Source organism: Danaus plexippus, chromosome 19, assembly GCF_018135715.1.
Source record: "Danaus plexippus chromosome 19, MEX_DaPlex, whole genome shotgun sequence".
NCBI classification, from domain to species: domain Eukaryota; kingdom Metazoa; phylum Arthropoda; class Insecta; order Lepidoptera; family Nymphalidae; genus Danaus; species Danaus plexippus.
The window spans coordinates 7,450,794-7,465,056 of record NC_083549.1 but is presented as its reverse complement, the minus strand read 5'-3'; the positions used below and the strand labels follow the sequence as shown (position 1 = coordinate 7,465,056).

General features: G+C 28.8%; 1 protein-coding gene across 1 annotated transcript; it reads left to right on the top strand.

Moving 5' to 3' along the window:
- The first annotated feature begins 866 nt into the window (after positions 1–866).
- On the top strand, positions 867–14,041 carry LOC116768116 (organic cation transporter protein-like). Its single transcript, XM_032658761.2, has 6 exons — positions 867–1,138; positions 3,406–3,613; positions 9,107–9,362; positions 11,765–12,397; positions 12,509–12,687; positions 12,973–14,041. Exons 1-6 carry the CDS (start codon positions 969–971, stop codon positions 13,159–13,161), a joined length of 1,635 nt encoding a protein of 544 aa, XP_032514652.1. The 5' UTR covers positions 867–968; the 3' UTR covers positions 13,162–14,041.
- The last annotated feature ends 222 nt before the right edge of the window (positions 14,042–14,263 follow it).

Sequence of the window (14,263 nt, the reverse complement as noted above, 5' to 3'; positions counted from 1 at the left end):
CCAAAAAAAAAACATAAATATAATTAGTGAAAATACTTTAAATTATAATCCTTTTCAAAACATGCAATGTTTATCTTATTTATAGAATTAATAATGTTTAATTAAAAATATTATTTTTTCTAACTTTATATGTCAATCGTTATATAACCGTCTTTTGTTCTTGCATAATGAAAATCTATATAAATTTTCCACAATCTCTCCTGACAGTGTCATGCAAACATACGTTTTTTCAAAGACACCACAACTGAGCAAATCTTCTACGTAACTCTAGTGTTATAGAATTGTTAACAAATATTATGTACTGTTATGTTTATTTTAGATTTTATATTACATTCATGACTATGAATACTCCATTTGTCCTATACAAATATTGTGTAATTTTGTTTGGGTTCAATTAAAATTTTTCCATATAGCGAATCCCTAGTGCAAATAGAGATATTCTATATACTATGATATTACAATAATTATTATTTTATTTATGGGAAAACATACGGCTAATATACACTAAATTATTTCGGTAGTGCAATGACAATTTTGCCCGTACAGTTTCCACTGTTATTTTGACATGCAGTGTATTATATCTTACATTAGACGAAATAATAATAAAAAAAACAACAAATATGGCAAGAACATTAACAACTTACTATGATGATAATAATAATCATTTATAAAGAAAGCAAATAAAAAATTATTAAATTTACATACACAATAATTTATTTAATATATTTATAGGAATATAGCTTAATTACGTAATAATCCTGAAGCATTTTTTTGACCTACAACCCGATAGTGCAGCAAAGAAATAGCTTGCGATAAGCCGGCGCAATGAAAAAATGTCAAATACGATAAAAGCGTTTAATTAAACGACGCCTGCGCAGTCAAACACGAACGGCGGTCCGACCGGGTCGCGTTAGGACGAATCATCGATGTGATGTGTTAGAAACGATAACATAAATAAATAAACAAAAATGGATCCCGAAAAAAATAAAAACGATGTGACGGTTGACGATATATTAGAAATATTGGGTCCGTATGGAAAATACAATATTTACAACTACATACTAATACTGTTCCCCGTCTTGCTGTCTGGGATGTATTCGTCTGTATACAACTTCGAGGCCATGGATATAAGATACAGGTAATTCTAAACATATATTAAATATTACATCGAAAAATTAAAAAAAATATATATATTAAAATTATCAGTTTTATAATATAAATCTGTTAAATCATCGATCGATTTATATTTTTTTGGTAACACGATGAAATAAAATAACAGTTGGTACTCTCATTCTTTTTTCGATATTAATTTACTAAGGAACATCATTGATTACCCTTTTTTGAGAAAAAAAATTTAAAAATACAGAAATAATAGTTTATTATGCAAATAAAAAGAAAATTATTTTAATTGCTGTTGCTTTATTATAAACGCGATTGTGAGTGTTGTGAGATCAAGTAAAATTCAGTTCAATGCTGTTTACATTATAATTTAAAGATATTTTTTTTAATATGTTTAAATAAAAAATATAATATACAAAGACCCACAAAAATTTACCAAAAAATGTTCAAAACTTAAATTAACAAAAAAAAAATTCCATGTGTGCTTAAACAAAGTAACGATTATTCAATATAACAATTTATTTATTCTGAGGTCAATCTATATAACATTTAAAATTTACATTAAAATGTTAAAAATAGTTTCACACACAAGAAGTGATACTTAAAAATGATTATTTAAATTATTTTGTCAGTTAGAAAAAAAAAGCAGATCTTTAACAGCATGTAATATATTCAGTTCTTCTTGCAAACAATTTACTAACAATATAATCAGTTATCAGAACAACATAAGTGAAAAGGCAGTCGAGATGAAGCGGCTAACTTAATAAATCCACTTAGAGGCTTTATTAACATTTCTTACACACTAGAAACCCCTTTGAAGTGTGAAGAATTTCAAAAGTACCTCACATAATATCAAACGAAAACATTACAACTTAATAATAATAATAATTTAAATAAAAATATATTAAATATATTATATAATTATCAAAAAAAAAAACCGATAAATTCAAAGATATTTTTTTAATAGACTTGTTGATAGTAATGTAGAAAAAAAATATACAACTGTTTATATTTTCAGATAGCGATGATTAAATTCTTAGATATTTTTTTCATTCATAATGAAGTCCTGTGGCTTGAATTAGAAAAATTGATAATTAGAAGGTATTTGGATGAAAAATAAATATTGTTACTCTTTTTAATTTCAGTTGAAGTGATATACTATATATATATATATATATTTTAATAATTATTGGAACTTAGACATGACTTAATATGTAATTCATTCCCTTTGTTATTATAGCATTAACATAATCAAACAAAATAATCTATCAAAATTTCAACTACATATGTTCATGAGATATAGCCAGATCGAAAGACAGAGTAACAGAGGCAAATAAATAAGGTCCCATTTTATGTGTACTGAAAGGAACTCCAAAACCAACTGTATTTTATCAAAACCATCCAACATTACGCAGTGTGTCGTAATTTTTTTTTAAGTTTGAAATACAAGAACGCGGATTTCTATAATAATATTTGATAAAACGTGTGAATGAGGCACTGAAAGAATAACATGCGATTGTAGTAACATATTTAAAACATTTAGCAAATCGATTTAGAAAACTTTAAAATAACAATCACCGTTAAAATAAATTATAAATAGTTTAATGAAGAGTAAGTAAGAGAATGTTGTAAAGAATATTTATGTTAAACTGTCCGCGGATAAGACGCAATAGCTTATGAGACGGAATTATTAAATCGTTTTAATATAAAATCCCAAAAATGTCGCAACTTTTGTCGTTCAAACTTTGTTCCCTATTTCTCGCTCAATTATGTTTCATCAAAGTTAGCTTTAACTCGCTCCAATAAATTCTTTGTATTTTCTTTTCTAAGCAAACTTGACTTTGATAAAAAAATATTATTTGCCTACCGATAATTTATTTAATTCGAGTTATTAGGTTCGAATAAGATATTACTTTTTTTCGTAAAAAATCATTTTTATTATTTCGTTTCAATGTCAGTGACATGTCGGGAAACTTTTTATTAAAAATATATTTATAACTAGTTGTTAGCCGCAGATATGTCTTTGTTTTGCTTTGCTTTTTTTTTTGAAACATTCTTTTAAAATTCACCTCAGTTCCAAGTTATTGCCATGGACATCACAAAACAGACATACATGATATTTTAGACGAACGTTTTTTTAAATTACTCTATATATTAGATATAAGCAATGGTTATATTTTTTTTATCATACAGTTAAAAAGACAGCAAGGTTTATATTATCAAAGTTAATGATTTTATAAATTTCATCACGAAGTATAGTATTAATAAGTGACTGTCTTTCTTTAGATGCTCGACACCAGAATGCGAGGATCCCAACGTTAATTTCACAGTACCACATCTTGAAGACGGTACACCAAGTAAATGTCTGAAATACGCCACGTTTTCCAACCTGACCGATACCAACGACACTTGCTCGCCACACTACTTCGACAAGTCAACTGAGGTTGAATGCGATTCTTTCATGTACTTCGAGGAGCACTCCATTGTTAAAGAGGTAAGTTAAATCATTATTATGCAAGCCTATATATATATATATATATTTCTTCCTTTAAATTAAAAAATCACAATACTTTTAAGGCTAGAACATAACTACAGGTAGAAGTGTTCTTGGACGATGATAGCTTTGTGACTCTCTATTGTATTCTAGTTTAACTTAACAACATGGAAATACGGTACATAAAATCAGAAGCCATCACGTATTTTTTTTTTAATAAATTAAAATTTTAACACAAAAATAACGTGACTAATCGTCTGCAAGACATGACTTATACGTTATTACACACCGTAATATTTTTAATTGTACAGGAGGTAATACTGAAATTACATAATATCGTCTGGTTACTACATGTTATGCGTGTGTTCGTGTGTGTGTGTGTGTGTGTGTGTGTGTGTGCGTGTGCGTGTGCGTAAATATAAATATAATATTGGAAACTAAAAATGTGTCAAAATAAATTGACCATAAATGAAACAAACTATTTTATTAATATAATAAACTAAATAAGTATCTTTTTACATAATATCCCTAAATATACTATTTCCATAAATTTATAAACATAAATATAAATTCAAAATCGTGTATGAGTGACAAAAAAAAATTGTCATCTTATGAAATCTCACTGCAAAATTTTTGTTCATACTTTCAGACTTATACGTGAAGTTAGGATTGTCTTAATATTATTTTTTCATTCTTACCAGTCACAAAATCGTATGATCCTAAGCTATACTCACTGCTACCTTTCTATGAATTAATTTTGACGTCGTATGTAAACAGCTGGGTTTAAATCAAATACTATTTGAATTCATGGTGGTAAAATAATATATGCGTCCATGTTTTTATAATAATGACGCAGAAATGTCTGTGCATCTTTAAGAGCTCATTACCTGGGTTATAGGAATCAATTTAGTCCCATATATTTGTACATTAGAGGATCGCCATAAATCACTTCAATATGCGAGCAAAGACGTGGTATAGTATAATAGTTTTCCCCCAGAGGCCGCCTCTAAGCAATAACCTTTTATTTCATGAAACTTTTTCAGGTTTCACTCATTCAAATATCATTAATTCAACTATTTGTAGTGTCATTTTTTCAAATTATTTCAAATATTTTATTGATATTTGACAAATCTACGTAGAATTTATATTCCCTTCAGTTGAATATTGAAAATATTTAAAAGAAAATGCCATATAATAAATTCAGACACAAGCGGGATGCAAACCAGTGAGTCCCGGAAATCGCTTCCCAGTCACTTTTCCAACTAAGTTGACACGACCTACAATGACACAGCTTTGTGCGAGTTAAAAACAATTACACGAACATGCTTGCTATTTGTTATATGATTTTTTCATAAAAAAATTATCTTTATAATGACGAGAACTACACATGTTAAAATAAACGGCGACAATTGTTATAACATACGTGTGCGGAAATTATTCGTGATTGCTTCTAAACAGCTTTTATGAAAGCAATTAAACTTACGTTACTCACTGAATATTGATATCATCTAATATAGAAATATATTTATATTATAAAACTTACACAAATAATGTAAAAGATCTGTTATAAACATAAAGATATAGTATTGAATAATTTTATAGAATACCCGCGAAAATAAGAGGCTGTTCTGTCTTGGAAGCTATGACTGAACCATATCCGTGCCATGCTAAAATGATCTATATAACCTCTGATAGTAATATAAGAAATTTTCCTTGACATAAAGTAACAAGAAAGTTGGAAATTCTAAATCACTCCCCACGTAAAGCAAATAATTGAAAAACTGTATCAAGGTGATGTTTTTTACAAACGAATCTGAAACAGAGTAGCTATCAATGGTTTTCATATCAGAATATGCTTTATAACATCTGCCTCATATATAATTCGAAAAATATTTTCATCAGTTCAACAACGTTTAAATTTTACGTTAGGAGAGTAATTTAAATCAAATGGCTATAAACCACTGAGACAGAACAAGATCAAAGTACGTTTCTAACAAGTCTATACACTAAAATAAAAACAGTAATTTTTTTAATAACATCTTTACGAATATTTTATTTATTTTTCATAAACAAAAGGGTAACATAATGATGTCCGAATTTACTGTTCCGCTGCTGACGTAACTAATAATGTACAGAAAATAAGCTGATGTTATTTTTTTAACATAAAATATATTTTAGTGATCCTGAATTGCCAGGACGGAGATAATTTTATAGTATATTTTTTTATTAGCTCTTTACTTCATCATGTATAAAACAGGGTTGTTATTAACGATGTTTAACTTTCCGCTCGAGTGAATTTGTTCTTAAATTGGTCCCAAAATATTTTTTTGAGAGCACACGAATGATTTTGCGAACTACTACGACGATAAAAGTATAGCACATTACAAAGTTACGTGTTATTTATCCTGTAGTATTGAATATTTATATATATATTTAAGTGTTCTTCATATTACAAGTCTTTTCAATCGAGGATGACTCTATGACTATCTTTAAAGAACATAGATTTAACATACTCGTACTATTATTTTATTCCACGACAAATATTTTTGATCGAACAAATCTTTTACGACACAGATAATGCATCAAAAATAATAACATATAAATATTGTCATCATTTTCTTTGATTTAGTAATCGTTTATGTAGTACGCCGGTGAAAATTCCATATTCACCTTGACATTACATCACGTGTGACTCGAGCATTCAATAATCGATTTGTTTGGAATTTTTAATAAGATTCTTATCGTTTATTTTTTTATTTAAGAATGGTTTTTAATATGAAATATAAATAAATTTTGATTTAAATTACAAAATCAAGTTACGTCTGTTTTATATTTTCATAGATTTTATTAAAATTCTAATTAGTATTTTTTTTTACGTTTATACGTATGTATGTAAAGATATGTTATTGTTTGTTGTCAAAGTATGTGCCTATTTATATTTAAACATATTTCAGGCTTAATATGAGTTAGGTTCCTCTTTTTTTTATAACGTCGTCTTAATTTTTATATTGGAACAAAAAAAAATGCTTATTGTAAATGAAGTTTTTGCTCAAGAAATAAATTTATAATAATTCTATAGTTTCATTGTTGTTTAAACTTAAAAAGTGTGATGTCTTGAAAGAGACTTGTCGTGTATGTTAAAAGCAGAACCTCTGAGTAGACTAGAGAATGAGATTGAATGTTACCATGATACAACTATCCGTCATACTTTCTAAAATTATAACAAAATCATACAAAAATTAATAAGAATATATCACTGTATGTTTCCAAGGATGGATTGATATTCATTATCAGCTAATATTCTGTCACGCGTTTCAACTGAACATTTCGCTGTGACATATCAATTATTACCCGTGCATCAACTTTTTAACAAGTTGTTTATGAAAGAAATACCACTATTTCTATATACCTAAGGCTTTATTTGGTAGTTCTTATAAACACAAAAACTTAATACGCAAGTAATATAGCAGTATTTTGATAGTTACTAAGCTCCTGTAACACTACTTATTTCGGAAAACATTAATAATGTTAGTGCAAATTGATGTCTAAAAATTGCGCTATTCAAACAAATCTAATATATTATATTTAATTATATGAAAAAACATACAAATACACATATAAAGCATACAGTTTTACGATGGTTGTAATCAAACCGTAGGTTAATTCAGACTCGACGTGCATGTGCAGCGACGTTTACAAAATTTTCAATGGTTTACATGAACCTTGGCCGGTTCCGGTACGATTATGGTTTTAATTCCGTAATAATCTGACATTATTACGTGTAAACTTGTAAACTTGGCAGTGATTGTGACAATTTATTATATGTTATTCTGTTTACATAATGGTTACATGTGTGGAAACAAATCAACGTGATCAAAGGATTACTATTACGTGTTTTATATAGAATATATTTCATTATATTTAAACGTAAATATTTATATTATGCGGATTTTTAATATTTACACCTACATTGGACTTGATGAAAATTACTCTTTTTGAGTAAAACTTTTACATGTTCTTTTTATTAGTGACGTAAACAAAGTGTCCGTTACGTTGACTTTATTTATAATTAGCGTACTATAACAGATTATAAAACCGATCACTTAGTAATAACTTATTAATAGTTAATTATAATAGGATAAACATTATAAATCTGTAATTATTTTGATAATACTTATATTTTTTTTTCTTATTCTTTATTTAATCTATTTAATATTTTTATACTATGTAATGTCATTTTAATTACTTATCTTTAAATATATATATTAACTAATTATATATATTTATTAACTTTAAATATATATATATAGTAACTGTATATATATATATATGTGTATATATATATACAGTTACATTCGATTAATATAAAAATCACATCAATAGTACACTTCAAATATACAATCATATACAAACGAAATACAATCCAAATGTATTCAAAACAACATAAACAAAACATTCATTAGTATGTCCCGTCGTATTAATACTTAAATTACTCTGATGCAAATAACAGCAATCAATCGTCTGCGACAACCTTTTGTCTGTCACATTTTCAATTTGACACGTCAAAGGTTTTTTTTGCAAAATAACACACGAGATATTTCAATGACTTTAGAGAATTGACCGACTTTAAACATACGTATATATTTTATGTATATATAATACGTAGATTAGCTTTTAAGGTTTTCAAAGCGTTCAGTTTTTTCAGTGAAATCTACTTTTGTTTGATGTTTTAGAATATTGGGATCGATCTTAGAGATGTTAGAGTCTTATATCTATTTAGTGCCTTTCCTTAACTTATGTTATTGTTGAATTTAAGAGTCAACAATTGGTATATTCTCATTTATAATACAGTTGGCTTCCCAAACAATGGATAGATTTTTTTTATGTGAAACGTGGCAAACGAGCAGACGGCCTACTTGGTGGGCAATAGTGACCGTCGCCCATGGACATCTGTAACATAGATGTTGCGGATGCGTTGCCAACCCTGATTCTTGAGGAAAAGCGAGGGGTGGAAATAAGGAAATGGCAGGAAAGGGTGGGAATGGGGAAAAGGCAACCGAACCTCTCACTCATCGGGCGAAACGCAGCCACTAAAGGCTACATCAGGCCGATCCTCAGTGAGAGGGTGGTACATCCCACGTCTAGCCAGTCCATATTCGAACTGCAGTAATTTGAACACAGCTAGGCTCTACCTTAAAATTGATAATTTTTGTGAAATCTCCGTACTATTTTCTTTGATACAAATTTTTAATGGCTTTTGAAATGCAAAAAATATTACATATATTATACAAATGTAACGACAAAATAATTAAAAATATTACCAAGCCATATTAGAATAGGACGACAATAAACAATAACAAGTAATAAAATAAATAACAAGTAGAATATATTATAATATCATTTAATCGTAACAAATAAGTTTTTTCAATGATACTACCTAATTGTGTTTGAGTCAATATTCAAGTATTTTTTCTAATAATTTTTGTTTTGCAGTTTAATTTGGGATGTCAGCAATGGAAACGTTCCCTCGTGGGTACAATCCACAACGCAGGATTCTTCGTCTCCATCCCTCTGACGGGTCTTATATCAGACAAATTCGGGAGACGGTGGGCACTTGTGTTCGCGAGTGTATCGAACGGTGTGTTCGGTGTCATTCGGGCATTTTCTGTTAATTATAACATGTTCATAATTCTTGAGTTTCTTGAGCCGGCGCTCGGCGGTGGAGTTTATACAGCGTGTTTCGTACTTGGTAAGTAATTCAACAGTTCCCATTTGTTATCGTACTTACGCAGGCTTGGTGTTTTGTCATTACTCATTAAAATCTAATTAAATAAAAAAAAATATATTCCGATTTTTTTATAATTACATTGAAAGTTTCAACTATCCCGTATGTGACAATGCACTATAGCAAGCCATTCATCGTATATAGAAGTATTTTAATAATTAAAATATTTTTCAAAGTCCTTTTTAGAATCTCTATTTACATACAAACAAATCTTTACAAAGTAAAATATAACAAGTCTTACAAACTTAATAATAATACTCCTTCAATATTTTAATGATTTATATATATATATATATATTAGTTTATAATAAAATAAGCATTAATTATACTGGTTATTCCATAACTAAGACCCTCGATTTATTTTAACTACCAGGTTGAATACGGAACATAACACAAACTATAATTTCCATCATGTAAATTAATCTTGCCTTTATTGTTGAATCCTACATCCAATACAGGAACTAACGAGTCACCATTCTAAATATTCCATTAAAAATATTGATATTTCTCGCATCTGTTATCAAATTTCTTTTACAGCCATCCATCCTATAATTTTCGATTTTGGGTCCAGATTAAATAGTTCCATACGAAATTATGTGAAGTTTAGAAACTGCGTCAGGAATTTTCCTTGTTTGTTTTTTATTCTATGTTCGTTTGTGAATGTGAACTCGATAAAATTAATTATGATCAGAGGAAGTTATAAAGGTCAATACAGTATGAAAGGCCATACAACAATCACTTTATGTTTTATAGAAATAGACAACACTGAGACACACATACATACATACATACATACATACATACATACATACATACATACACTTATATATACATATTGGTATTGGACATCCTATCATAAATGTTATAAAGGGCGAAATAAAATAAAAGTTAGCGATGAAAAGTACCTTTTATAAAGAAAATACTATTATTTGCTCTTACTCAATGAATGTTATTATATAGGCTCGAAATCATTAACAATTAAAGTTATTACTTTAATTTACTTTAAACATATACTTTAATATAATATTTGATATGAAATTATCTTGGGAAAAAGTTTTATATTAAAATAGAAAAATTTCAGTTAATTATGTATTTCAATGAAGTCAAGTCAACTAAATAAGTCATATTATTATTTAATACTTTTTCCAAACATAATTATTTCAAATATTCCATTCAAATAGGGAGATAAAAATGATATACTCGTATATATTAAATGTAGATTACAGTCACGAAGTCCTTATTTCTCAATTTACTTTTTTACGTTTTTGACAGATTTTTTCCACGATCTTTCTATACAACATATAAATCTTTGTGTTATATTTATTTAATTTTCTTTCGTTAATCTTATTTTATCCTAAATTTAACGGCGACAAGCAGACTACATAATGGTCAACTTACAATCTGTGTCGATCAGTGCATGAAACCACGGAAATATGTTTTATACTCACTCAAGAACTAAAAACAAAGGAATTAAAATCCTTAAAATCTGTCATTTATAGCAAATCTATTTTTCCTTGACGAAAGAAAACATTACATAAACACTTTCCGACGAAAATGATTTCGATCAAAACAATAACTTAACTAACAATAATATAACAGTTAGAAAACAAATAAATTTAACAGCATAATTATAGTTCTTTTATAGGAAATATCACCAATGACATTCTATTTAAAGGGTAGAGTAATAAAAGATAAAAAAATAAAATACAACAAACTTTAAATTATTCACGCTCGAGTAAGCAGTGCAAAAAGTAAAAACGTGCACTCATTTAAGTTTTCCGAAATTATTATCTCTTTTCCGTTTAAAATTAAATTAAAACATTTATTTCGATCACTTAACTTGTTCTGATTTTCTGTTTTAACGTCATCAAATCTCACCACAGATAAGTCAATGTCTTTATCTCATTTTCCATGAATATATGTAATAAGAGAATATACCTATTAATATTAGCAAATTTTAATAATTACTTAGGTATACCACCGGCTTGATAACTTAAACAATTTTCACGTTAAATGAAAGTGAAAAGACATATATATGTATATATATATCTTTTCACTTTACATACCTTTACATACCTCTTTATTTCTTTCTTTTAATTAATAAATAATAATTGATAAATTTTAATTAGACTTTTTTAATCCATATATGTACAATAATACATATAGATTTTAATTTTACGGTACATTAACACAATTATTGAAATTGACGAACTTTAAGTTTAATTATTTTCGAAATCTAATGTAAAGGTATCCAGGTAAAACTAGTGTGCATGCAGATGATTTGCTCTAAACTTCTTTTGCAGGTCTCAGTTTCACGCTGTTTTAATGTCATTCAAATATTTTCTAAGATCTTTTAATTTTTGCAGCCCTGGAACTGGTGGGTCCACGTGGCAGAGTGCTTGTAAGTCTTCTGTTCAACATGATGTTCATCCTGGGAGGGGTGTCGGTGACTATACTTTCCTGGTGGCTTCAAAGCTGGAGATACCTTCTCTTAGTTATCTATATTCCAGCCATCCTAGTGTTCTTTTATTTATGGTCACTGTCTGAGAGCTTCCGTTGGCTGTTCAGCAAAGGTCGTTATGAGGAAGGTTTGAACGTCCTCGCGAAGTTTGAGAAGGTCAACAACGTGACGGTGCCCAAAGAGCATTACGATTTGGTAGAAAAAGCAGCCATGAAACAAAGAGATCAGAGGAAATTCGAGGAACAGCTTACAAACCAGTCTACCTTCAAACAGCTTTTAATGTCACCAATGATATGGAAGAGACTGTTCACTTCGTCCTTCCTCTGGTGTTCATCCACATTGGTTTATTACGGTCTTTCGATTAATGCCATCGAATTATCAGGCAATAGTTATCTTAATTACATAGTTGTGATTGCAATAGAGGCCCCGGCGAACATTTGCAAGCTCATCTGTCTAGATCGTTTTGGAAGGAAACGGGTTATAGCTATAGCATACATGATGGCCGGCATAATTCTCATCTGTTGTGGGTTCATACCAGGTAATACACTGAATAAAATGTTTCAATAACAATTAAAAAACAAAACAGAATCGCAATTTATGTTTTTAAATTATCGAAATACGGAATTAAGGTTTTTTTTTTTATTTTCAGGTGGCAATTGGTCGACCGCTTTTTATTTAGGCGGTAAATTCTTTATAACGCTCGCCTACAACTCGCTTTATATTTTTGCTGCTGAGATTTTCCCAACCAATTATAGAACAACATTGTTAGCGATTTGCTCCACTCTTGGCAGAATCGGTTCTGCGGTTGCTCCCCAAACTCCATTATTAGTAAGTTCAATGACCCTTGGAATTAAAATTACAAAATAACAAAACCGATCACTTATTTGTTTGTGTATATATCATGAACTTATGTATTAAAGTATAGATCTTAGTTTATTGTAAAAGTTTCCTGTTCGATTATTTCAATACAATGACAGGTGTAAATTTAACAAATCATTCCTCGAAAACCGCTCTAACATTTCCTCTGACCTTGCTATGACCAACACTTCATTGTATACAGAAGCAACAAAAAAAATATCACGAGCACTTTATATAATGTGCTTATTTTTTCAGTCACACGTATATCAATTCCTGCCAACTCTTGTCTTCGGTATAATGTCAGCGATGTCCGGTTTACTAGTGCTCACGTTACCAGAGACAAACAAACAGAAATTACCTGATTCACTCAAAGAAGCGCAGGACCAAGATAGAAAAATAGATGCACATGAGAATGAGACAGTTGAAAATAAAACACGGCTTTAAATTTTTGTAAGACTGAATATCGTTTTATGAAATCGTGCGTAACAATTAAGTTGCTTAATATAATAGTACAGTTTGTTTGTTGTATCTTATATTAAAAATGCCTGTAAGTAATAAATTAATTTATAAGTATTAACATTTTTATACAAAACTTAAAATTATATATGAAATTTTAATACATCGTGATCCATTCCTTAGCGTGTGACGAAGATTTAACATTTAAATATATTAAATACACAAGTTATTATATACATATATATATTATTAATTATTATGTATCGTGTCTAAGAATATCTAGACACCACTGATAGGCGGTTAAGAAAAACATCGTGAGGAAACCTAATAATAATTTCAAATTATAAGTTTGAAATCGCCAATCCGCATCGAGCAAGCGTGGCGATTAATGCTCTAACCTGCTCCATGTGGGAAGAGCAGTGGGCACCAATGGGCTGATGATGATGATTTTTATGTACTTGTCCTCTTTGTCATGTAAAATTATAAATAACAAAATATATTCACCATCAAAAAGTTATACGACAAATTACTTAGAACCAAGTCGTTTTTTCCAGCGTCACGCTAAGTCGTATATTAAGCGTTGCTAAAGTAACATTTAAATAAATTTGTGATATTGTAAATAAATTTTGATATATGTGTTAAAAGAAATATTTTTAAAGTGTTTTATTTAAATGTTCTATTCATTGTAATGATTACTTTGTTATTCTTTATGTTTATGTCTTTTAATCTGTGGCTTCATTCGCACTGGGATCGTGGAATATTCTGCCAATGTCATCATTATTATTTGTTGGACGAATTACAGTGTTGAGTTCAGTCTTTATGATTATGAAATAAATGAAACGTAATGTCCACATTATTCGATAAATTACTCAAACTAATTATTATAAAAACTTAAGCAATTTCTACAACCTTATCTGCATGTTTCAAAGCTGAGAGTGTCACGTCCATATTTAATTTTGAAATTGTATTAGATCTGTGATATCATAGATTATCTTTTTTTTTTTATTTTCTCATGTAACGCGGCCATCATAATTATACGAAGCACGTGATCCCATTTTCGGATACGTGACCAACATGAATTAAAAAAATA